General features: G+C 36.6%; 1 protein-coding gene across 1 annotated transcript in view; it reads left to right on the top strand.

The window, feature by feature from the left end:
• CPNE8 (copine 8) overlaps positions 1–24,804 on the top strand; it is a 268,313-nt gene that overhangs the window by 149,893 nt on the left and 93,616 nt on the right. The window contains exons 9-10 of the mRNA XM_049882814.1: positions 4,331–4,435; positions 5,822–5,863. Of these exons, the coding sequence (XP_049738771.1) occupies positions 4,331–4,435; positions 5,822–5,863 (147 nt within the window). The remainder of the gene's footprint in view (positions 1–4,330; positions 4,436–5,821; positions 5,864–24,804) is intronic.

The following is a 24,804-nucleotide window of genomic DNA, read 5'->3' as shown; positions in this document are numbered from 1 at the left end:
ACTTAATAGCCGTGGGACCATGGACAATTTATTTAACCTCTGTAAACCTTAGTTTTCTTATAAGTAAAATGCAATAATAACAATACCTACCAAATAGGGTTGTTGAGAAGATTATGAGTTACCACACAAAAACACTTGGAAGTGTGCCTGACACCAAAAAAGAACATATGTTAACTATTATTTTCATTATCAATACTATCAATAACATAATATTTTCTGTTTCCCTTAACTATTTATAATAAAGCAATAGCTAAAGAGGAAACATTGTTTGGAAATTTAAAAGAGAAAGAAATAGAATGAAAAAAAAATGTCACTACTGCTGTGCTGAATAAAGTTATACATGTTAACATTAAGTAAAAAGTATATAAAATGTTACATTGTTTTATTTACTTAGTGCTGCTATAACAAATACTACAGTTGACTGACTTCAAAGAACACAAATTCATTTTCTCACCAAAACCAAAAACCAAACCCAGTGCCGTCGAGTTGATTCCGACTCATAACGACTAGAAATGAGAATTGAGGGCATGGCTCTAGGGAGAGGTCCTTCCTTGTCTATTAAAACTTCTAGCAGCTGCCAGCAATCTTTGCAATTCCTGCGCTTGTACATCTGTCACCTGCCTTCCTCTTCCCCTTGTGTGTGTCTCTGTATCAATTTTGGTCCTTTTATACCTCAATAATAGTTTGGTTTAGGATCCACTATACACTGGTATGGCCTCATTAACATAACAAAAGAAAATCGTATTTCAAAACAGGGTCATATTTATAGGTGCAAGATTTAGAATTACAACTCATATTTTGGGGGTACATAATTCAGTCCATAACGTACAAATAGAAGGTTTGCTACTTAAAGTTAATACACTGACCAGCATAAAATGATGCTTATTGTGGAATTTTTATTGACGCAGCTATAGGACAACTGTTAAAGATATTTTAGTTATGGTGTCATATTACTGGATTTTGTATACTTCCCTTCTATTTTGGTAGTAAAATTGTCAGAATATCTTTTACATCTGTTATTTTTATCATATGAAAAAGGCTCCTCCTTTCTGAGCTATTTTTTTCCCTGAATTTCCTGTTTTTATTTATTTGGTTTTTTTTTAAAGCTTCTTTAAAGATTGTCTAAAGATTAGTTATAAAATTATAGGATTTTTTTTTTAGTTTTTACACATTTTATGCTAGTGGTGAGACTTTTATTATAAGAAAAAAGCATTGTGCTTATAAAAATGATACTGATTTATTATATAAAATCTAATATTAAGAAAAAAGTACAACTCCCCCCAAATTTCAAATCATTTAAAGACAGCTATTACTAAAACTTAGTAAACCTCAACACACTCACATTTTCTTTGTTTCATTTTGATGAGTCTTGAATGAGTAAAGTAAAAGTGCTTTTGCTCCTCATATTTTACCTGTAAGTCTCTATTTTTAACTGCTAAGGCTTTTCAACTTTATTTTTAACATTTGAAAAATTACCTGCTAGATAGTGTGTTGGAGGCTTATTTTAAAATATAGAATAAAAGTTTCATTTCTATTAGGAACATTAACAAAAAAAATCCATTAATAATATATAATTATGAATTATTTTCTTGCTTTCAAGTTTGTTTAGTAATTTCCCTGGTATTCATGAGGTAAGGCTAATTTTCCTTTGGAATAGCTGTTTTTCATAAATGACTTCGTTTAAGTTACTTTAATACAGATGATTTCTATAATCAAGGAAATATTTTCTTACAATATTATTTGTAATACACATACATTTATATGTATTTAGCAATACTCCTGAATATTAGAAAAAGCTACAGCACATTCCTATCAGAATTTTCACTAGTTACATGGTACTGGAATTCTTACTAGTGAGACCGATTTGTCTATATCAAATCTAATGCATTACAAGTGAGAATGATTAATAGGAGACAAATGACTACCTGGTTTATAAATATCTGACTAAAGCTGAGTCACTTTTTTAAGAAGAGTATAAAGTTTCAAGTGTCAAAGTATTTAATTACTACAGCTAGTGATGCTAGAACTATAACAGGAATGTTGATTTAACCCTAAGCGAAGAGGGCAAATATTCAGTTAATTGTTGAATACCTTGGTATGAAGATGGTTGGTCAAACCAACTATCTTCTCTCTCTCTCTTTCACTCTAATTTGCCTTCCTATCACCTTACTAAAGAGTTCATGTAATATGATATAGGAGAAGAAGAGAAATCCACTTTTGTAGATCTTTAAGAATGTACTGAATTAATTATGAGAGGAGACAGATGCCTGTTACTAAAACAAACCAATGTGTTGTGTCTTCCCATAATTGGGTCCCTATGGATTTTTTAAAACTCTTTTTCTGTATTTTTCACACTCCTCATTTTTTCCATCTGCGTTTTTTCCCCTGCCTTCTTCGCCTCTATCCTCTTTGCTTTTTTTGCCTCTGCTTTATGTGTCCTGATTGCCCTTTTCAGAGTCCTCTCTGTCTACTTTCTTTCTTTTTAATGCCTTTTGCTCCCAGCGGTTCCTACATTGGTTCAGGTGAGTTAACTCTGAGAACATTTGACCACAGACATATTCTCCTGAGCTCAGCCAACTTAGTGACACGAGCTTCCTTTGGTGGGCTACACGGAAGGAGATACTAATGTTTTAAGTCTCACAATGATCACTTGATCCTTTATACTACATTTCTATCTGATCTCTTAATAGAAACAAGCCCCTTGTACCTGAGAGGAAGAAAATGGGCTCACAGGCTTTTCAAAATGAGACCATTTTCTTGTGGAGGTTAGATGCCGTATGTTCACTGTGGTATTTTTGTAATATTTCCATGCTGCTTGACTGTTAGGGAAACCCCTACCTTTGGAACACCATGACTAAGTTCTTTGTGAGGACTGGGTTTTTGGTATTTGTTCTTACCAAGATAAGTTTATATTTTGTAACTCATGAAAAAAAAAAAAATGAACTACTGCATAAATTCTTACTAGGCAAGAACATTTCCAGGAGCTGATGGGTATATGAAGGTGGCATGATTTAGTGGAAACAACAATGAAATTTGAATCAGAAAACCAAGGTTAAGGCTTAGTAGCTTCTACTCCTAATTAATTGTGTGCTTTTGAGTCCCTGTCTTCCTTCCTTTTAGTAGTTCTTTAGCTATTTAGAAACCGATAGTTTAGATAAAGAGAGAGCCACATACTGAGTGGTCTCACTGTAAATTCATGATGTTAGTTTTAATTGCACTCTCCAGCAGTCCTCCTTTTCCTTAATTCATCAATTTTCTCTCTCTCCCAGACACTTCAGTACTTCTGTCCTTCCTCCCCCTTTGCTGATGATCATGCTTCCTGTCTCCTGAGGAAACAAGCAATCAGAGCATTTCCTTATGTTCCCTTCACAACATCTGCTTGCCTACTCTGCCTTCCCAGTGGTGCCTGCAGGGTGGCTGTCTGTGCTCCCCAAGCCAACTTCCCCACTGACGCCCTAGATCCCCTCCACGCTCACCTACTCAAAGACATGGCTCCAGCCTTTTTCCTTCTCTCATGCATCATAAATTGTTCCTTCTCTACTGGATCTTTTCCTTTAACATGCAACTTTACTGTCATTTTTTGTTCATTTCATTTTGAAAAAAATGTAAAAAGCAATTAACAAGCCCTTTGCTTGACTGATCATTCCCCTAAAGCTATCCCCAATTTCTCTGTTTCTCTTTACAGCTAAACTCCTCAAAAATGTTGTTCACAGAGTCTTTCTCAGTTTTTCTTCTTTCTTAAACCCACTCCAACCAGGTTTTTGTCCTCAGTATTCCCACAAACCTGCTCTTCTCAGGGTTACTGATGACCTTGATATTGTTAGTAGCCTGTGACTTTTTTCATATGCATTTTCTGTGTCATTGTGTCTTTGCCTTTTTTATAGAGCTTATTTACAAAATAAGCTCTAGAAAAACCTTGGTGATATAGTGGTTAAGAATTCAGCCGCTAACCAAAAGGTCAGCAGCTCGAATCCACCAGGTGCTCCTTGAAACCCTATGGGGCAGTTCTACTCTGTCCTATAAAAATAGGGTTGCCATAAGCTGGAATCTACTCAACAGCAATTGTTTTGTTTTTTTTTTTTAATTTACAAAGCAGCCTTAGAATTTATGAATATGGAGAGGCTTTTTAAAAATAAATTATTGTAAAATTTTATTGCTTCGTGTTATAGTGAGCTAATCCTTAAGCATTTAAAATCATATAACTCTTTTTGTTAAATGATAATAAAAGCAACAGAGGGACTGGCAGTATCTATGCTGCAAAAACAAAAGACGAAAGTATATGAAAACGATGTGCCATAATTGAATCCTGAAAATATTTCTGTTTTTACAGTTTTACAATTTGTCATAAAACAGAAGTTGTTAAGAACACTCTGAATCCTGTGTGGCAAGCGTTCAAGATCTCAGTCAGAGCTTTATGTAATGGAGATTATGACAGGTAAAATAAGTGACAGCTTTTCTGAAGGTTTGAGTACTCAAAACACAAGGTTTTATGGTTTCTTTTACTTAGATTCTTGTACTCAAGCATCTAAATAAAAAAAGAAATTAAGCTGTGTCTTTGCCTATGTAAATATGTATTTACAAAATTGTGGCTGATTTATCCAGACATTTTCTAATATTGTTTTTAATCTATGTTGATTTGGGGAAGAGGAAATATTTGGCTAATTAAAATTTGGTAAACTGGCTGATTTTTCAAGAATTGAAATGTGTAAAGAGTCAAAAATATATTGAACACCTGTTTAATTTATAAGGTAGTATTCAAAAGTTACTCCAGAATTCTCATTGCCTCAAGGTTTTCAAATGATGTAGTATCCTTTCAAAGTGGGATAAGTAGGTATACAAGAGGTGCAAGATTATGACTGGGTATATTATCAACCTAGACATATTCCTTAAATTACTTTTTAGAATAGCTTTTCTCCTGGTTGCTGACTCATTGAAGTTCCAAGGATTGTACCAGTGAGATTCTGTTGTTTTACAAGTATTACAAGTAGCTGGGCCCTGAGAGTCTCCCAACAATATATCTGAAATTTCTTAATATCAAGATTTTATCCTGTTACTTTATGAATATTGATGGCATTGGCATAATATAAACAACATCCTCCCACCCCAGAAGAAAAGCAAATAAAAAGTAAAACTCAGTACGAAATAAGTTTTTTTCCTTGTTGGTTATATATTAGAAAAATGGGAATTTATTCCATTAATATTCTAGAAGGAGTTATTACCGTTGCCATTAAATGTACTTTAAATTTTATTATGCCACATGACTATCATTTTATTCATTTAATAAGAAATCATAGCTTCATTTAAATGAGCTCATCCTTGCTCTGAGAAAGTGGTTCTCCTAATGTGGTTCATGATTAGCAGCATCGGCATCACCTGGTAGAAATTTATATTCTTCAGCCCCAACCCAGACCTACTGAACCAGAGATCTGGGCATGAGGTCCAACAACCTGTGTTTTGATAAGTCTTTCATGTGGTACTGATCCATGCTGAGCTTGAGAAATGCTGTGCTAGGACAGTGGTTTTCAAGAGTTGAGAACCAAGGTACAGGTCTCCTCATTAAAAAGCTCTGTCAAATTACACATACTCCCTCCATATGTGTTCCCCATTCCTTTTAAAGAATTAATACAGCTTTTAGAAATCAACTTTAAGATGTAAGTTGAATTACAGTAATATTAGCAAAATCAAATTCAATCACCTTGTAAAACCTGTAAGTATACACTATTTTATCTGATTTAGAAAGTATAGAATTTTTTCTGTATCATGTATTATTTTGATCTTACTAAGTGACTTTACTCTGTGTGTCTGCTTTTCCCATGGACAGAACAATCAAAATAGAGGTTTATGACTGGGATCGAGATGGGAGGTAAGACATTTTCTTTATTCTTTTGTTCTTGTTCTTGAACTTTACTATATTTTAGGAAGTGAGTATACTGATGAAATGACCACATTTTTAATTAAAAATTTCAGATTGCGTATTTTGTCTTGGTTTTTCAAATATTGCTGAAGTGTTTTAAGATTGAGTGTGTTTTCTTCAACTTGAGATTAAAATAAAGATCTTCCTCATTTCAAATAAGATAGTAAAGATTTTCAACTTGGACCTTAAAAGTTCTCCTGTGTTCAACTTATAGACATCTAGTTTCTTAGCTGTAGAGCACTGATTCTCAACTTTCTGCATTTCACAATCTCACTTTATATGCAATGTCATTCATAGGAGCAGATGTGTATGCATGTGCACGTGCACACACACACACACACACACACACACACACACACATTACAAACAAACAAAAGAAAACAAAACTTTAGAATTATGTCTGGACCATGAGCCCCCATAATCATGGTCTCCCTTTGCATAGCACAGCAGATATTAATGGCCAAAAGAGATTAAATGAACTACTTTTTATCTTTTTTTCCTTGAAGTATTTTCCACTGTTTCTACTGTTTTAAGTAGGATTGATAATGAAGTGTTTTTAAATGATGCTAAGCCAAGGGACTCAGAAATGCTCAAATCCAGCCTTGGCCTAGTGAGTTGTCTCTTCTGGTTGATTTCTGAAGGGGCTGAATATACACGCCAAAGGAAATGGGATAGCAATCAGAAAGCAAAGGGCACTTAATTTTTCACTTTGCTAATGCTCTAAACTTCAACCCAGGGCTCCATGATAAATGGAGCTGAAGCATGAGTTTGAAGCTCCAGATCTAAGCAAGGCCTTTGTCTCCATGTTATATCCATCTAAGCAAGGCGTTTGTCTCCACATTATATACATCTAAGCAAGGCCTTTGTCTCCACATTATGTGCAAGCAGCCATCCCAAAGAGATGAGAGTGCCTAGATATCTTAGCATTCCTATGAATAAAAGAGCAAGTTCAAGAGGGCTGGCCCATGCTGAGGGGACATCCCCTCATCCCTTCAGCTGCTCAGGTAGGAAAATCTCCAGTGAGAGATCCACATGCAAGCATGTATATGACATTTAACCATGTACCCCCTGATACACATGGTCCCGTAAGTGTCTTGGTATTTAACCCAATTAGCATTTTCTCCTTTTCGAGAAGGATAATGAGGGAAGATGGATAGAGAGGTGGAGCTATTACTGCACACATAATCTACCACCAAATAGTTATATAAGACTCGTTGGTTTTGACCTTCGAGTTATATCCCAAACATGATTGTGCTAAAGAGTCCAAACACTGGTTTGAAGTTTACTTTTAGAGATAATACTTGCTATTCTACTGATCTTTACATTTCTGCTAGGTTATTCATTTAATTATTGATTTTTTTTTAGGTTTAATTTACCTGTTTCATTTACATTTACATGTTAGGTTTCATTTCTACATGTTTTCTGGAGAAAGCTCAGCAGAAAACCCGGTGATCTACTTCTTGAAAACCCTAAGGAGCACAGTTCTACTCTGCAACACGTGGAGTTGCATTGAGTCAGAACTCACTAAACAACAGCTAGTTTTTATTATACTTTTTACACACATTTTGTTTTCTTGCCTTAATTTCCCAACATAGATGTCCTTTTCTTAAATCAGAGTGAATATGATATGACATTGTATATCATGGCCCAGTGAAATTGTCGGCAGACTGTTACCTATAGTTTATGTTTATCTTCCTGGCATTTTAATATTAGTCCTAAATCCTGTACATGTATTTTTTTTTTTTGTCACTATGTATCTACATCCAGAACTTTTGATTCCTCTTATTAGAAAAGTTAGCTTTGTGGATTTTTTTTTTTTTTTTTTAATTCTAGACCAGCATTTTCCAAAAGAAATGTAAAGTAAGTCACATATGTAATTTTAAATTTTCTAGTATCAACATTAAAAAGTAAAAATAAATAGCTGGTATTAATGTAATAATGTATTTTCTTTAATTCTGTATATCTAGAATATCACTTACACATGGGATCAATACAAACATTTTTATTGAGAAATTTTACACTTTTTTAATTTTATCTTTGAAATCTGGTGTCTATTTTATGCTTACAGCACATCTCAATTCAGACTAGTTACATTCAGGTGCTTTATAGCAACATGTGACTATTGGCTACCATATTGGACAGAACCACCTAGACTTTAATTGAGGTCCATGTAATATGCATCATAAGCAACTTTATATCATGTAGAATGTTTTTGTCCTACATTTAATTAGATGCTTAGAACTATGCCCTTATAAAATGGGGGGGGGGGGAGGGGATGGACAGACACCAGTATTATTTTGTATGGAAATTTAATAATACAGCAACAGATAAAATAAACTGACCTTTCAGTTCAGAGAATATTTTAGTCAAAATTCAAATGAAAAATGTTCAACAGTGTCACTTGCTTACAATCACATTTTGTTTTACTAGCTGAGGTACTTTAGATAATTGTACTAATAATGACATTTACAGATTGGGAACATCAGGGTGTGGTGTGATCAGGAATGGATTACCCAATAAGCAAGGTAAGCATGAATTTATTTGTATTTACTTAATAATCTGTTCTGCAGAAAATTGTGCACTACAGATTAGTAAGTAAGCCCATGTTTACCTTGTTTACTGGGTAATCCACCCCTGTCAGAGACTGTAAATTTGAAAAGAGGCTTTGATCCTGTAGGAGTGTACTATGGTGTTGGGAGAGAGACAGATGCCAGCTATACCTGGAAGCAGAATCTCTGGTGAACAATATGAAATTGTTCATTACAGATGATCTGGTAAGCAAAGTAAGCACTGTAATTATCTTGCCTATTGAATAATCCACCCCTGGGTGTCATTTTGGGCCAAAATCTGATAGCATTTTATATATATATATATTTTTTTTTTAATTTTTTTAACTTTTCATTTTGAAATAATTCCAGATTTACATAACAGTTGTAAAAATAATACAGAGATTTTCTACATATGTTTTACCCAGATTTCCCAAATGTTAACATTTTAGACAACCCCAGTACAATTATTGAAACCAAGGAATTAATGTCAATACAATACTTTGATGATATTTTTTGACCCAGTTCATCAACTTGAAATTAATTCTGTAATGAATATCTCATACATCTACAAAGCAGACAAAAATGTTGCATGCTATTGAACAAGTAACCAATTGGCATTAAATTGGTACTCTCATCTAATCTAGAATAGAAGAAATAATAGCCATCTGTCCTTTTTACTTAAACTCACTGATAACGGTCTGAGAGTATAGAGGCATTGCTTGACCTTCGTATGAGTAATCAGTCTAAATCACTTTTTCAACAAGTTAAACCACCTTACCAAAACAAAACAAACGAACAAACAAAACAAAACCCATTGCCATCAAGTCGATTTTGATTCATGTTGTTGTTGTTGTTAGGTGCCATTGAGTTGGTTCCAACTCACAGTGACCCCACGCACAACAGAACGAAACACTGGCCAATCCTGTAGCCATCCTTACAATCCTTGTTATACTTGAGCTCACTGATGCAGCTACTGTGTCAGCCCACCACATTGGGGGTCTTCCTCTTTTCCACTGACCCTGTACTCTGCCAAGCATGATGTCCTTCTCCAGGGACTGATCCCTCCGGACAACATGTTCGAAGTATGTAAGATGCAGTCTTGCCAGCCTTGCCTCTAAGGAGCATTCTGGCCACACTTCTTCCAAGACAGATTTGTTCGTTCTTTTGACAGTCCATGGTATATTCAATATTCTTCACCAGCACCACAATTCAAAGCCATCAATTCTTTTCTGGTCTTCCTTATTCATTGTCCAGCTTTCACATGCATATGATGTGATTGAAAATACCATGGCTTGGGTCAGGCGTACCTTAGTCTTCAAGGTGACATCTTTGCTTTTCAACACTTTAAAGAGGTCTTATGCAGCAAATTTGCCCAGTGAAATGTGTCATTTGATTTCTTGACTCCTGCTTCCAATGGGTGTTGATTATGGATCCAAGCAAAATGAAATCCTTGACAACTTCAAACCTTTCTCCATTTATCACGATGTTGCTCATTAGTCCAATTGTGAGGATTTTTGTTTTCTTTATGTTGAGGTGCAATCCATACTGAAGGCTGTGGTCTTAGATCTTCCTTAGTAAGTGATTCAATCTTTTTCACTTTCAGCAACCAAGGTTGTGTCATCAGCATAACACAGATTGTTAATGAGTCTTTCTCCAATCCTGATGCATCGTTCTTCTTGATATAGCCCAGCTTCTCTGAATATCTGCTCAGCGTACAGATTGAATAGCTATGGTGAAAGCATACAACCCTGACGCACACCTTTCCTGACTTTAAACCACTCAGTATCCCCTTGTTCTGTCCAAACAAGCACCTTTTGATCTACGTAAAGTTTCCTCATGGGTACAATTAAGTGTTCTGGAATTCCCATTCTTTGCAATGTTATCCATAATTTGTTATGATCCACACAATCAAATGTCTTTGCATAGTCCATAAAACACAGGTGAACATCTTTCTGGTATTCTCTGCTTTCAGCCAGGATCCAGCTGACATCAGCAATGGTATCCCTGGTTCCACGTCCTCTTCTGAAACTGGTCTGAAATTCTGGCAGTTCCCTGTTGATATACTGCTGCAGCCATTTTTGAATGATCTTCAGCATAATTTTGCTTGCATGTGATGTTAATGATATTGTTCTATAATTTCCACATTCGGCTGGATCACCTTTCTTGAGAATAGGCATAAATATGGATCTCTTCCAGTCAGTTGGCCAGGAAGCTGTCTTCCATATTTCTTGGCATAGACGAGTGAGCACCTCCATAGCTGCACCTATTTGTTGAAACATCTCAATTGATATTCTATCTATTCCTGGAGCCTTGTTTTTTGCCAATGCCTTCAGTGCAGCTTGGACTTCTTCCTTCAGTACCACTGGTTCCTGATCATATGCTACCTCTTGAAATGGTTGAACATTGACTAATTCTTTTTGGGTATAATGACTCTGTGTACTGCTTCCGGAAACTCTGGTGGCGTAGTGGATAAGTGCTATGGCTGCTAACCAAAGGGTCAGCAGTTCAAATCTACCAGGCGCTCCTTGGAAACTCTATGGGGCAGTTCTACTCTGTCCTCTAGGGTTGCTGTGAGTCGGAATCAACTCAATGGCACTGGGTTTGGTTTTTTTTTTTGCTACTCCTTCCATCTTCTTTTGATGCTTCCCGCATCATTTAATATTTCCCCCATAGAATCCTTCACTATTGCAACTCGAGGCTTGAATTTTTTCTTCAGTTCTTTCAGCTTGAGAAACGCCGAGCGTGTTCTTCCCTTTTAGTTTTCTATCTCCAGCTCTTTGCACATGTTATTATAATACTTTACTTTGTCTTCTCGAGCTGCCCTTTGAAATCTTCTGTTCAGTTCTTTTACTTTATCATTTTCTCCTTTTGGTTCACCTGCTCGACATTGGTGAGCAAGTTTCAGACTCTCCTCTGACATCCATCTTGGTCTTTTCCTTCTTTCCTGTCTTTTCAATGACCTCTCGTGTTCTTCATATATGATGTCCTTGATATTATTCCACAACTTGTCTGGCCTTTGGCCACTAGTGTTCAATGCATCAAATCTATTCTTGAGATGGTCTCTAAATTCAGGTGGGATATACTCAAAGTCATATTTTGGCTCTCGTGGACTTGCTCTGATTTTCTTCAGTTTCAGCTTGAACTTGCATATGAGCAATTGATGGTCTGTTCCACAGTCGGCCCCTGGCCTTGTACTGACTGATGATATTGAGTTTTTCCATTGTCTCTTTCCACAGGTGTAGTCAGTTTGATTCCTGTGTGTTCCATCTGGCAAGGTCCATGTGTATAGTCGCCATTTACATTGGGAAAGACGGTATTTGCAATGAAGAAGTCGTTGGTCTTGCAAAATTCTATCATTCAATCTACAGCATTGTTTCTATCACCACGACCATATTTTCCCACTACTGATGCTTCTTCTTTGTTTCCAACTTTTGCATTCCAATCACCAGTAATTATCAATTTCAGACTGCAGCAGCTGATAAAAATCTTCAGTTTCTTCGTCTTTGGCCTTCGTGGTTGATGTGTACATTTGAATAATATTTGTATTAACTAGTCTTCCTTGTAGCTGTTTGGATATTATCCTATCACTGACAGTGTTGTACTTCAGGATAGATCTCGAAATGTTCTTTTTGACAATGAACGCAACACCATTCCTCTTCAAGATGTCGTTTCCGGCATACTATACTATGTGATTATCCTATTCAAAATGGCCAATACCAGTCCATTTCAGTTCACTAATGGCTAGGATATTGATGTTTCTGTGTTCCATTTCATTTCTGCTGATTTCCAATTTTCCTAGATTCATACTTCGTACATTCTAGGTTCTCATTATTAATGGATGTTTGCAGCTGTTTCTTCTCATTTTGAGTCATGCCACATCAGGAAATGAAGGTCCTGAAAGCTTGACACCATCCACGTTATTAAGGTTGACTCTACTCTGAGAAGTCAGCTCTTCCCCAGTTGTCTTTGGAGGGCCTTCCAACCTGGGGGATTCATCTTCCAGCACTGTATCAGATAATGTTCTGCTGCTATGCATAAGGTTTTCAGTGGCTAATTCTTTTCAGCAGTAGACTGTCGGGTCCTTCTTCCTAGTCCGTCTTAGTTTGGAAGCTCAGCTGAAACCTGTCCTCCATGGGTGACCTTGCTGCTATCTGAATACCGGTGGCATTGCTCCTAGCATCACAGCAACACACAAGCCCCCATAGTACAACAAACTGACAGACACATGGAGGTTTCAACTCATATCATCCCTTTATTCCCTATCATTTCTTCAAGGGATTTGAGGGAAGAATATTTAAGCCCCATTTTAACATTCTAAAAGCTAGAATGCTGAGAGTCAGTGGTAGTATTGCTGCAAAGCTTCACTGCTTGAAGTTGCTGCAGTTGAATTTGTTGCTGAATTAAAAGTTCAGGGAGCATCAATGGAACAGCTCTGCATTGAAACCACGTGGCTCTAATGTGGGACTGATTGTAAATGGGCCACCAAATGGATAGTTGTCTACCAGAAAATGATGATCTGATGAAAAGTGTGAGTTAGTGAGCTGCCAGTCTTATAATCCCGGCTTATGTTCGCTGAACAGGGAGAGAAAACTTCATTATTACCATTGTGCATTTTATCAAATGTAGTCATTTTAAATAATGATACTTATTATAACCAAGTACAAACTTCGTTTATCTGTGAAATGTCATACATATGCTATCATTTTCTTTTATGTTACCTTTGAAGATAGTAGTTCGTAAATGTATTTGATGTTTTCATTCTGAGATTATTCATTATCATGGTATGAAATTACAAAGTAATTCTTGGTCCAGTGCTTTGCTTAAGAATTTTCTTGTAAATTGCCTAAGAAACTAGAGCTCATTTAGGGAGAGCATATGTAAGCCTTTTATATTTTCCTCATTTCTTTTAAATCTCTACAATTACTCTGATTTATCTTGCCCTAACAATAATCCACTCTTTCCCTGCAGTGAACTCTGAATGTCGTAAATGTGTATTCAGTAGACAAGATTCATTTTCTTTTCCTTGTTCCATTGCCTATCACCTCTTTGAGATTTTATTTTAAATGTTGATAGATGGAATTTCATAATCTACATGTTATTCAGTAACATATTTATTTTTTCTCCCACCAACTAAAAATTTAGGTAACGATTTTTCTCAAATGCAGTTTATGAGATTTTTGTCCTCTCCCTCTTCAATCTATAATTATTACCGTAATGAAAGATCGATTGAATTATGTGCATATTAGGTGCCTAAAGTTGTAATCAATGTATAACCTCTACATGCCCTTATTTATCACCCAATAGAAATTCTATAAAAAGCTGTGGTATTACAATGGTTAAAGTGCTCAGCTGCTAGCTGAAAGATCGGTGGTTCGAACCCATCTGCTGCTCTGCAAGAGAAAAGACTTGGTAATCTTCTCCAGAAAGATTAAAAAACTCGTTGCCATTGAGTCGATTCCGACTCATCATGACCCTATAGAGATTACAGCATAGGAAATACTGTGGCACAGTTCTCTCTGCTGAATAGGGTTGCTATGAGTTGGAATCAGAAATTCTGTTAATTAATTTTGGAAGAAATTGTTATTGAGGACTTACCATGTGTTGACCAGTTTGCAGGTGGTATGACTTAACTGAAAACTTCAACCTTCATAAAACGATACTTTGATTTTCCTTAATATCTGTTTTTATATCTTTTCTCTCCCTCAATTGATTTTAGATTCTTGTAGATGTATATTTAAAGGAAAAATATTTTTTCTCGCTTTCAATAAGAATTTAAAGAAAATTGTGTAACATTTCACACTGGCCCTTTACTATAAGATATTTACAAGGTAGATTTTGGAAAGTCATGCTCTCACCAAGTCCAACTGCATCCGTTTTCTGTTTGCTCTGGCCTTATCTGTCATATTAAATTTTAAAGCCCTTGATTTTAAAGACCTTTATGTTGTTCTTCGTCACAGTGTGGAGCACCGTGTCTGCAATGTAGTAGCTTCTTGCTATGTTGTTGCGATATTACAGAAGAAAGTATTTGAAACAGCTCTGTTGTCTTTCTGATGACCACTCCATCATCAGTCAGTGCTTATTATTTATCTCCTTATTTCCTTTTACTTGATATTATGAAATTACCTTGAATAATATTAGAGCTTTTATGTCTCTAGTGAAACTCGAGGGAATCATTAATTCAGCTATCATTTCTTCAGTCTCTTTTCACCATATACATACATCTTAGATTGTATTTTCTATTGTTTATGACCTTGTTATATAGATTGATTGGTCTTTCTGCTTTTTTCCATGTCCACGTTCTGATAACTTTTACCAACTCAACAACAGACTTATCAAATTTAAATCAACAAATACATTTACAGTGTAAATCTTGACTTTTAGTCACCTGACTAGATTTATTTGCTTCCATATTAGAATGTCATCAGTCAAATATAAATTCATTTTTATTTTGAGATAAGGTAATATTAGATTCTTAGAGCTCAAAGGGGCCTTATAGTGCTAACTTTTATTTTACAAAAAGGAGACTGAACCTATTTTGTTATGTCCAATATTGAATTAATCATCAATTTCATCACCAAATCTTCTTTTTCTCTTGTAGTTTTTATTTATTGTGGCATTATGAGGGGTGATAGTCAAAATGTCTATCCACCATCCTAACAGATGAGCACCATACCATGAAAGCAAGGTCCTAGAATCCGTTTTCTTTGCCAAGTTCAACCTTTTAGTTGCTGGATTATGGGGTGGCCTGGCAAGTCTGGGGAAGGTCCTTAGACATGAGGATAGTAGAAGGTACACAAGAGATTTGGCAGTGGCTAATTATGAATGGGAGTGTAGGTAAATGTTTTATATTTTTTCTTTGTTTTGGCTATACTTATTTATACCCCACGAGTATTACTCTAGGGATTATCATAATTCCAGGTTTCTGGGCCTGAAACACCATTGTCATACTGACCCCTTCCTTGGTCCCATCCACCACATTCAATCAATGACCAGCTCCTGCATATATACAAAGTAAACAATGAAATTATGGCATTGTTTGTCACTAGGATGAATTCATAATTTTCCTGAAGTTAATCCTATAATCATTTAGTTTTCATGAGGTGAAAAGATGAAAAATATGAATATTTATAAAAAGACTGCAAATATATGTTACTAGGCTAAAATTGGTATTTATTTTGCAACAGTATCATAATTTGGAACAATTTTCTAAAAAGTAAACAGATACTGAAAGGAAATGACGTTTTTGTACAGCAGAACAGTAAAAAATGTTTTTTTACAATATAACCTAAGGAAAGAATTGAGAAGTAAAGAAAGCTTAAATCAAAGAAATTGAAGAAATGGAACTCATAGAAGAAGGGTTATTGGGAATAGGACAAAACATTCTAGGAAACTCTGGAATGAGGTTACACAGGCGGTCCTGAGGTTTTACATACAGGCATACCTCATTTTATTGCACTTTGCTTTATTGCGCTTCACAGATAATGGGTTTTTAAAAAATTAAAGTTTTGTGGCAACTGTGCATCAACAAGTCTATTGGCACCATTTTTCCAACACTACCTGCTCACATTCATATTCCAAATGCCAGCAATTATCAATGCATCTTGATTGCATGTTTGATCAATTTCAGACTGCAACAGCTGATAAATATCTATTTCTTCATCTTTGGCCCTAGTGGTTGGTGCATAACTTTGAATAATAGTCGTATTAACTGGTCTTCCTTGTAGGCGTATGGATATTATCGTATCACTGACAGCATTGTACTTCAGGATAGACCTTGAAACGTTCTTTTTGACGATGAATGCAACACCATTCCTCTTCGAGTTGTCATTCCCAGCATAGTAGACTATATGATTGTCTGATTCAAAATGGCCAATACCAGTCCATTTCAGCTCACTAGTGCCTAGGATATCGATGTTTATGCGTTCCATTTCATTTTTGATGATTCCCAATTTTCCTAGATTCATACTTCATACATTCCAGGTTCCGATTATTAATGGATGTTTGCAGCTGTTTCTTCTCATTTTGAGTTGTGCCACATCAGCAAATGAAGGTCCTGAAAGCTTTGCTCCATCCATGTCATTAAGGTCAACTCTACTTTGAGGAGGCAGCTCTTCCCCAGTTGGAAACAAAGAAGATAGATCAGTAGTTGGAAAATATGGGCTTGGTGATAGAAAAAATGGCACAGATCAAATGATAGAATTTTGCAAGACCAACGACTTCTTCATTGCAAATACCTTCCTTCACCAACATAAGCGGTGACTATTTTTTTTTATACACATGGACCTCGCCAGATGGAACACACAGAAATCAAATTGACTACATCTGTGGAAAGAGACGATGGAAAGGCTCAGTATCATCAGTCAGAATAAGGCCAGGGGCCAACTGTGGAACAGACCATCAATTCCTCATATGCAAGTTCAAGTTGAAACTGAAGAAAATCAGAGCAAGTCCACGAGAGCCAAAATATGACCTTGAGTATATCCCACCTGAATTTAGAGACCATCTCAAGAATAGATTTGACGCATTGAACACTAGGGACCGAAGACCAGATGAGTTGTAGAATGACATCAAGGACATCATCTGTGAAGAAAGCAAGAGGTCACTGAAAAGACAGGAAAGAAAGAAAAGACCAAGTTGGATGTCAGAAGAGACTCTGAAACTTTCTCTTGAGCGTCGAGCAGCTAAAGCAAAAGGAAGAATTGATGAAGTAAAAGAATTGAACAGAAGATTTCAAAGGGCCTCTCGAGAAGACAAAGTAAAATATTATAATGACATGTGCAAAGAGCTGGAGATGGAAAACCAAAAGGGAAGAACATGCTCGGCGTTTCTCAAGCTGAAAGAACTGAAGAAAAAATTCAAGCCTTGAGTTGCAATAGTGAAGGATTCTATGGGAAAAATATCAAATGGTGCAGGAAGCATCAAAAGAAGATGGAAGGAATACACAGAGTCATTATACCAAAAAGAGTCGATATTCAAGCATTTCAAGAGGTGGCATATGGTCAGGAACCGATGGTACTGAAGGAAGAAGTCCAAGCTACTCTGAAGGCATTGGCGAAAAACAAGGCTCCAGGAATTGATGGAATATCAACTGAGACGATTCAACAAACAGATGCAGCACTGGAGGTGCTCACTTGTCTATGCCAAGAACTATGGAAGACAGCTTCCTGGCCAACTGACTGGAAGAGATCCATATTCATGCCTATTCCCAAGAAAGGTGATCCAACCAAATGTGGAAATTATAGAACAATATCATTAAAATTACATGCAAGCAAAATTTTGCTGAAGATCATTCAAAAATGGCTGCAGCAGTATATCAACAGGGAACTGCCAGAATTTCAGGCCAGTTTCAGAAGAGGACGTGGAACCAGGGATACCATTGCTATGTCAGCTGGATCCTGGCTGAAAACAGAGAATACCAGAAGGATGTTTACCTGTGTTTTATTGACTATGCAAAGGCATTCGACTGTACGGATCATAACAAACTATGGAGTAACATTGTGAAGAATTGGAATTCCAGAACACTTACTTGTGCTCATGAGGAACCTTTACATAGATCAAGAGGCAGTTGTTTGGACAGCACAAGGGGATACTGATTGGTTTAAAGTCAGGAAAGGTGTGCATCAGGGTTGTATTCTTTCACCATACCTATTTAATCTGTATGCTGAACAAATAATACGAGAAAGTGGACTATATAAAGAAGAACAGGGCATCAGGATTGGAGGAAGACTCATTAACAACCTGCGTTATGCAGAGGACAGAACCTTGCTTGCTGAAAGTGAAGAGGACTTGAAGCACTTACTAATGAAGATCAAAGACCACAGCCTCCAGTATGTACTGCACCTCAACATAAAGAAAAACAAATCCTCATAACTGGACCAATGAGCAACATCATAATAAATGGAGAAAAGATTGAAGTTTTCAAGGATTTCATTTTACTTTGATCCACAATCAACAGACATGGAAGCAGCAGTGAAGAAATCAAAAGACACATTGCATTGGGTAAATCTGCTGCAAAGGATCTCTTCAAAGTGTTGAAGAGCAAAGATGTCACCCTGAAGACTAAGGTGCACCTGACCCAAGCCATGGTATTTTCAATCACATCAAATGCATGTGAAAGCTGGACAATGAGTAAGGAAGACCGAAGAAGAGTTGACGCCTTTGAATTGTGGCGTTGGCGAAGAATATTGAATATACCACGGTCTGCCAAAAGAACAAACAAATCTGTCTTGGGAGAAGTGCTGCCAGAATGCTCCTTAGAGGCAAGGATGGCGAGATTGCATCTTACATACTTTGAACATGTTGTCCGGAGGGATCAGTCCCTGGAGAAGGACATCATGCTTGGCAGAGTACAGGGTCAGCGGGAAAGAGGAAGACCTGCACAGGGTGGATTGACACAGCGGCTGCAACAATGAGCTCAAGCGTAACAATGATTGTAAGGATGGCGCAGGACCAGGCGGTGTTTCGTTCTGTTGTGCATAGGGTCGCTATGAGTTGGAACTGACTCGACGGCACCTAAAAACAACAACAACTTGCTCACTTTTTATCTCGGTGTCACATTTTGGTAATTCACACAATATTGCAAGCTCTTTTATTATTATCATATCTGCTCATGGTAATACGTGATCGGTGATCTTTGATATTACTATTGTAATTGTTTTGGGGTGCCCTGAAGCGCCCATATAAGACAGCACTCCTAATCAATAAATGTTCTGTGTGTTCTGACTACTCCACCAACTGGCCGTTTTCCCATCTCTCTCTCTCTCCTCCAGCCTCCCTATCCCCTGAGACACAACAATAATAAAATTAGGTCAATTAATAACCGTACAATAGCCTGTAAGTGTTCATGTGAAAGGTGGTCTGGATGGAATATTAAACCAGCCACAACATTCCCTTAAGACAAAGCCTAATCCAGAGCAAGGCCCTAAGTCTCTTCAATTTTTTGAAGGCTGGGAGAGGTGAGAAAGCTGCAAAGAAAAGTTTGAAGCTAACAGAGGTTGGTTCATGAGGTTTAAGGAAAAAAGCCATCTCCATAACATAAAAGTGCACGGTGAAGCCACAGGTTCTGGTGTAGAAGCTACAGCAAGTTATCCAGAGATCTAGCTGAGATAATTGATGATGGTGGCTACCCTAAACAGCAGATTTTCAATGTAGATGAAACAGCCTTATGTTGGAAGAAGATGCCATCTAGGACTTTCACAGCTAGAGAAGAGAAGTCAGTGCCTGGCTTCAGAGTTTCAAAGGGAAGGCTGACTCTTTTGAGGGGCTAATGCAGCTAGTGACTTTAAGTTGAAGACAATGATCATTTACTGTTCCAAAAATCCTAGGGCCGTGAGAATTATGCTAAATAGTCTCTGCCCATGCTCTGTAAATGGAACAACAAAGCCTGAATGACAGCACATCTGTTTACAACATGGCTTGCTGAATATTTTAAGCCCACTGTTGAGACCTAGTGCTCAGAAGAAAAGATTCCTTTCAAAATATTACTGCTTATTGACAATGTTCCTGGTCACCCAACAGCTCTGATGGAGATATACAAGGAGATTAATATTGTTTTCATGCCTGCTAACACAACATCCAGTCTGCAGTCCATGGATCAAGGAGTAATTTCAACTTTCAAGTCTTATTTTTTAAGAAATACATTTCATAAGGCTATAGCTGCCATAGATAGTGATTCCTCTGATGGATCGGGGCAAAGTAAATTGAAAACCCTCTGGAAGGGATTCACCATACTAGATGCTATTAAGAATATTCATGGTTCATAGGAGGAGATCAAAATATCAACATTAACAGGAGTTTGGAAGAAATCGATTCCAACCCTCATGAATAACTTTGAGGGATTTAAGACTTCAGTGGAGGAAGTAACTACATATGTAGTAGAAATAGCAAGAGAACTAGAATTAGAAGTGGAGCCTGAAGACGTGACTGAATTGCTGCAACCTCATGAGAACTTGCTTCTTACGGATGAGCAAAGAAAGTGATTTCTTGAGATTGGAATCTACTCCTGGTGAAGATGCTGTGAACATTGTTGAAATGACAGCAAAGGATTTAGAATATTACATAAACTTAGTTGATAAGGCAGTGGCGGGGTTTGAAAGGATTGACTCCAATTCTGAAAGAAGTTCTGCTGTGGGTCAAATGCTATCAAACAGCATCTCATGCTACAGAGAAATCTTTCACGAGAGTGAGAGTCAATTGATGCAGCAACTTTACTGTTGTCTTATTTTAAGAAATTGCCACAGCCACCCAACCTTCAGCAACCACTACCTTGATCAGTTGGCAGCCGTCAACATTGAGGCAAGGCCCTCCACCAGCAAAAAAGATTACAACTCACTGAAGGTTTAGATAATGGTTAGCATATTTTAGGAATAAAATATTTTTTTAATTAAGGTATGTTGTTTTAGATATAACGGTATTACACACTTAATAGACTACCAAAACACCAACCAAACCCAGTGCCGTAGAGTCAATTCCGACTCATAGTGACCCTGTAAGACAGAGTAGAACTGCCCCATAGAGTTTCCAAGGAGTGCCTGGCAGATTTGAACTGCCTACCCTTTGGTTAGCAGCTGAAGCACTTAACTACTACACCACCAGGGTTTCCTAATAGACCATAGTACAGCGTAAACATGTCTTTTATGTGCACTGGGAAACCAAAAAATTGGTTTGACTTGCTTTATCGAGATATTCATTTTATTGCAGTAGTCTGGAACCAAACCCACAATATCTCTGAGATATGCCTGTATGTATGTCAGACAAGATTTGGGTTTTAAATCCACCTTTCTAAAACAAATTATTTTATGTCTCTGAGGCCACCATTAGGGTTAACTCTTTGGCATAGAGGAGTCTCCAGGTGGTGCAAAAGGCTAAAGTGCTCTGCTAGTAACCAATAAGTTGGTGCTTTGAGTCCCTTCAAGAAAGGCCTGGCAATCTACTTCTGAAAAATCAGCCACTGGAAACCCTGTAGACCACATTTTACTCTGATACACATGAGTTCACCATGAGTTAGAATCGACTCAGTGGGAACTGGGTTTTATTTTTCCTTGTCATACAAGAAGAACTCAAGTTAAATGCAAACTTTACTTGTTAAATTGCCCTGTAGGTGTGATTTGGTATTACAATCAACAGCTCTCTGAACCCAACAGTTTATACTAACTCGGGCTGAAAACTGCTGGGGAGGTAGGCTGTTTATTGCACAATAGCCATGTTTCTACTTTTGAATGAGATTAGGAACAATGGTAAATTAGAAAATAACCAGTTGAACCTTTCATATGATTTCAAATGATTTATGTATGTGTAAGACTCAAACTAACTTAAGAATTAATCAAAACTTATACCATTGATCAAAATAATTTCCACAAAAATGGAAAGAATAAAATAAACACTCAGAAAATAGAAGGCAATGTAATAACCTTTTAACTTGGAAAGGCTTTCTAAACATAAAATCAGATAGAACTAAAAAAAAATTTTCCTTAAATAAACTTTGTAAGTCAATTGTAATATAATATAGGAAAGTGCACAAATCATAAGTAAACATCTCAATGAGTTTTTTAGAGTAATACACTCAGCAAACCCGTGTCCACATCGAGAAACAGCTGTGCCAGCACAACAGAAGCCATTCTCTTTGATTTTCCAGGCTCTATAACCTTCCCCCAAAGGAACCACTTTCCTGACTGCTACTACCTTAGTTTCGTGGTGTCTGCTTTTGAATTTTATATAAATGGAATCACATAGTAGTTACTCCTTTCATCTGGCTTTCTCAGTGTTGAGTTTGTGAGGTTCATTCATGTAGTTGCTTATGATCTGCTCAATTTCGGTTGCTTTAGTGTATTCTGCTGTAAAGCATGTCACAATATCTATTCATTTTACTGTTGTTTGTAAGTGAATCAGCATCTAGTATTTCTTTTAAAATCAATTCAGGTAATCTGGTTGTTTCGGGGACACATGGGAAGATCAGATGAGAGGAATTCTGAATTCCAAAAATAGTGATTTGGAGTTAAGTGTATATGAGGTGGGTCACAGATCTCCCATTTGTCCCCAGTTTCCAATTTCCCTTTATAGAAACCACATCTCAAAGGTGTTTTTTTTTTTTTCTTTCTTTCCCCTCATTCAATTAATATGTAGTACATTATTATCTTATTAGTTAAGAAGACAAACCATCCCAATCATATGCAATTAAATCTGCATGTTCCTTATACAGAATTCTAGATTCTGTCTTAAGATTGAACAATAACAAAGAGGAAACTTTAAATTTCAGCTGATTCTCCATAAACGTTAAGTAATAACCTGCTTTCCTGCTGATGATTTGGATTCAGATTCCTATTAGCTTCTCCATGACTAATACAAAAATCTGTTTGTTATATTAAAAAACAAAAACGGAAAGAAAAAAACTCAAGAATAATTTCTTATAAAGATGTTTTCAGCCAAAGAACAGTGTCCTGATGAGAGAAAGTGCAGTTTTTTAATACTATATTTAAACTTATGTAGACAGATATTTAGTCATTAAACTCTGAAACAACTCCGTATTGTTTGTTTTGTAGTTTTTGTTATCTTGTGGCATCCTTTGGACTATTGTACCATTTGTAACTTCGTAAAAAATTAATCTGAAAAAATGCAGCTTATTTATATTATAAATGCCTGAGAAATGTATTAAGATTTCAAAAAAAAAAAATAATAATACGGCTTTACCTCTTTTTTGATAATCTCTTTTGACTTGCAAGTTACTGGATAAAATATTGCATTGAAGAACATATTTGTGACTTCAAGTAATCTTTTCTCTGCATCCCGAGAGATTTTTGATCCATGTTTAAAAGGGTTATGTCCTTGCTTATACCAAAAAACCCAGTGCCGTCGAGTCGATTCATAGCGACCCTATAGGACAGAGAACTGCCCCATAGAGTTTCCAAGGAGAGCCTGGCAGATTTGAACTGCCGGCCATTTGGTTAGCAGCCGCAGCCCCTAACCACTATGCCACCAGGGCTTCCTCCTTGCCTATGTTGAAGAATATTCTACACACCTCTAGAATGGGATTAAATGGTGTCTCCATCCTATGAAACAGAAAACCTTGGCATTTTACTATAATCAAGAGCGAAGTATATTGAAATTATCTTACTGATTACCAGAAACTTTGCAGATCGTTTACACAGTGGTCTCAACTGGGGGTGCCCATCAGAATCTCCTGGAGAGCTTTTGTTCAAAATATCACCTTTGCAGATACGGCTTCTGTCAGCTTGGGATACAGTCTAAATATGAGTTGTTTGAAAAAAAAAAAACTTCCCAGGTGGTCTGATGTAGATTTTGATTAAGAACCATCGTTAGAAACTCACTTTGGAATAGAATTATATATATATATATATATGAAACTTATTTTTTTCTGAGATTAGGAACAGAAGATCAACACAAATAGAAGATTGTGACCCTGAGGAGTGTGCAGTATAATCCCAGGAGCAAAACAGGCTAAGAATGGACATTCCTTGAGAGATGTGATGTTGAATTTAAGAGAAAGATAAACTCAAATCTGAGTAGAAATATCCCAGACATGTTCATGATAAGGTGTATATGTGATTCACCTGAAAGAAGAGTAATAATTTAAAAATAAGGGATCACGTGAACATGAAAAGCAGAGGATTCTTCTTTGGGGACATGGTTTTGTCTGAGTGGGCTATCACATATTGCGGAGAATTAATGTGAAATACAGATGTAAAAAGGTAGATCAAGACCATGTGGTGGAGTGCCTCTCATGACAGGGTGGAAATTATGTATTGAATCCCATTAGAACTTCAGAGTCATTAAAAGATTTTGACTCTGAAGCAGGGACATTTTGGCATGATGAGAGCTTTAGGAAATTATCTGTAGAATGAATTAGAATCAGGGTGAGACAGAAATTCAAAGACTGAGGAGGTTATTGTGATTGTAAGGAAAACCTGTATTATGGTGGTAGCAAAGACAACAAAAAGTAATACAGTGATTTCCATGAATAACGACTGAATTATACTTTGAATTTGCATAGAGCTCTGCAGTTTACAAAGTGCTGTTCCACACACTTCATCATTTCATCCTCAGAAGAATCCTGATAGGCATATGTAACTTTTATCTTCCTAATTTTGCTGATAAATAAACTGAGGTTAAGTTTCTTGCCCAGACTTACCTAGATGGTGGTGATGGGACATGTAGCCTTCAGATGTCATATTAATAAGCTTTCCATTTCTTCACGTCTAGTGAGGCTAAATGAATAGTAGAGCCAGCTTGTTAAGGAAATGGAACAAGTGGGTTTATACCTGAATGGTTTTAGTTGAAAACTGGAGTAAAACATGATTCGCATATTCTGAGAGTAGTGGACAAATT

The sequence above is a fragment of the Elephas maximus genome, chromosome 4 (genome assembly GCF_024166365.1).
Source record: "Elephas maximus indicus isolate mEleMax1 chromosome 4, mEleMax1 primary haplotype, whole genome shotgun sequence".
Classification (NCBI taxonomy): domain Eukaryota; kingdom Metazoa; phylum Chordata; class Mammalia; order Proboscidea; family Elephantidae; genus Elephas; species Elephas maximus.
The sequence above is the reverse complement of the archived record's forward strand: the minus strand, read 5'-3'. Positions and strand labels throughout refer to the sequence as shown.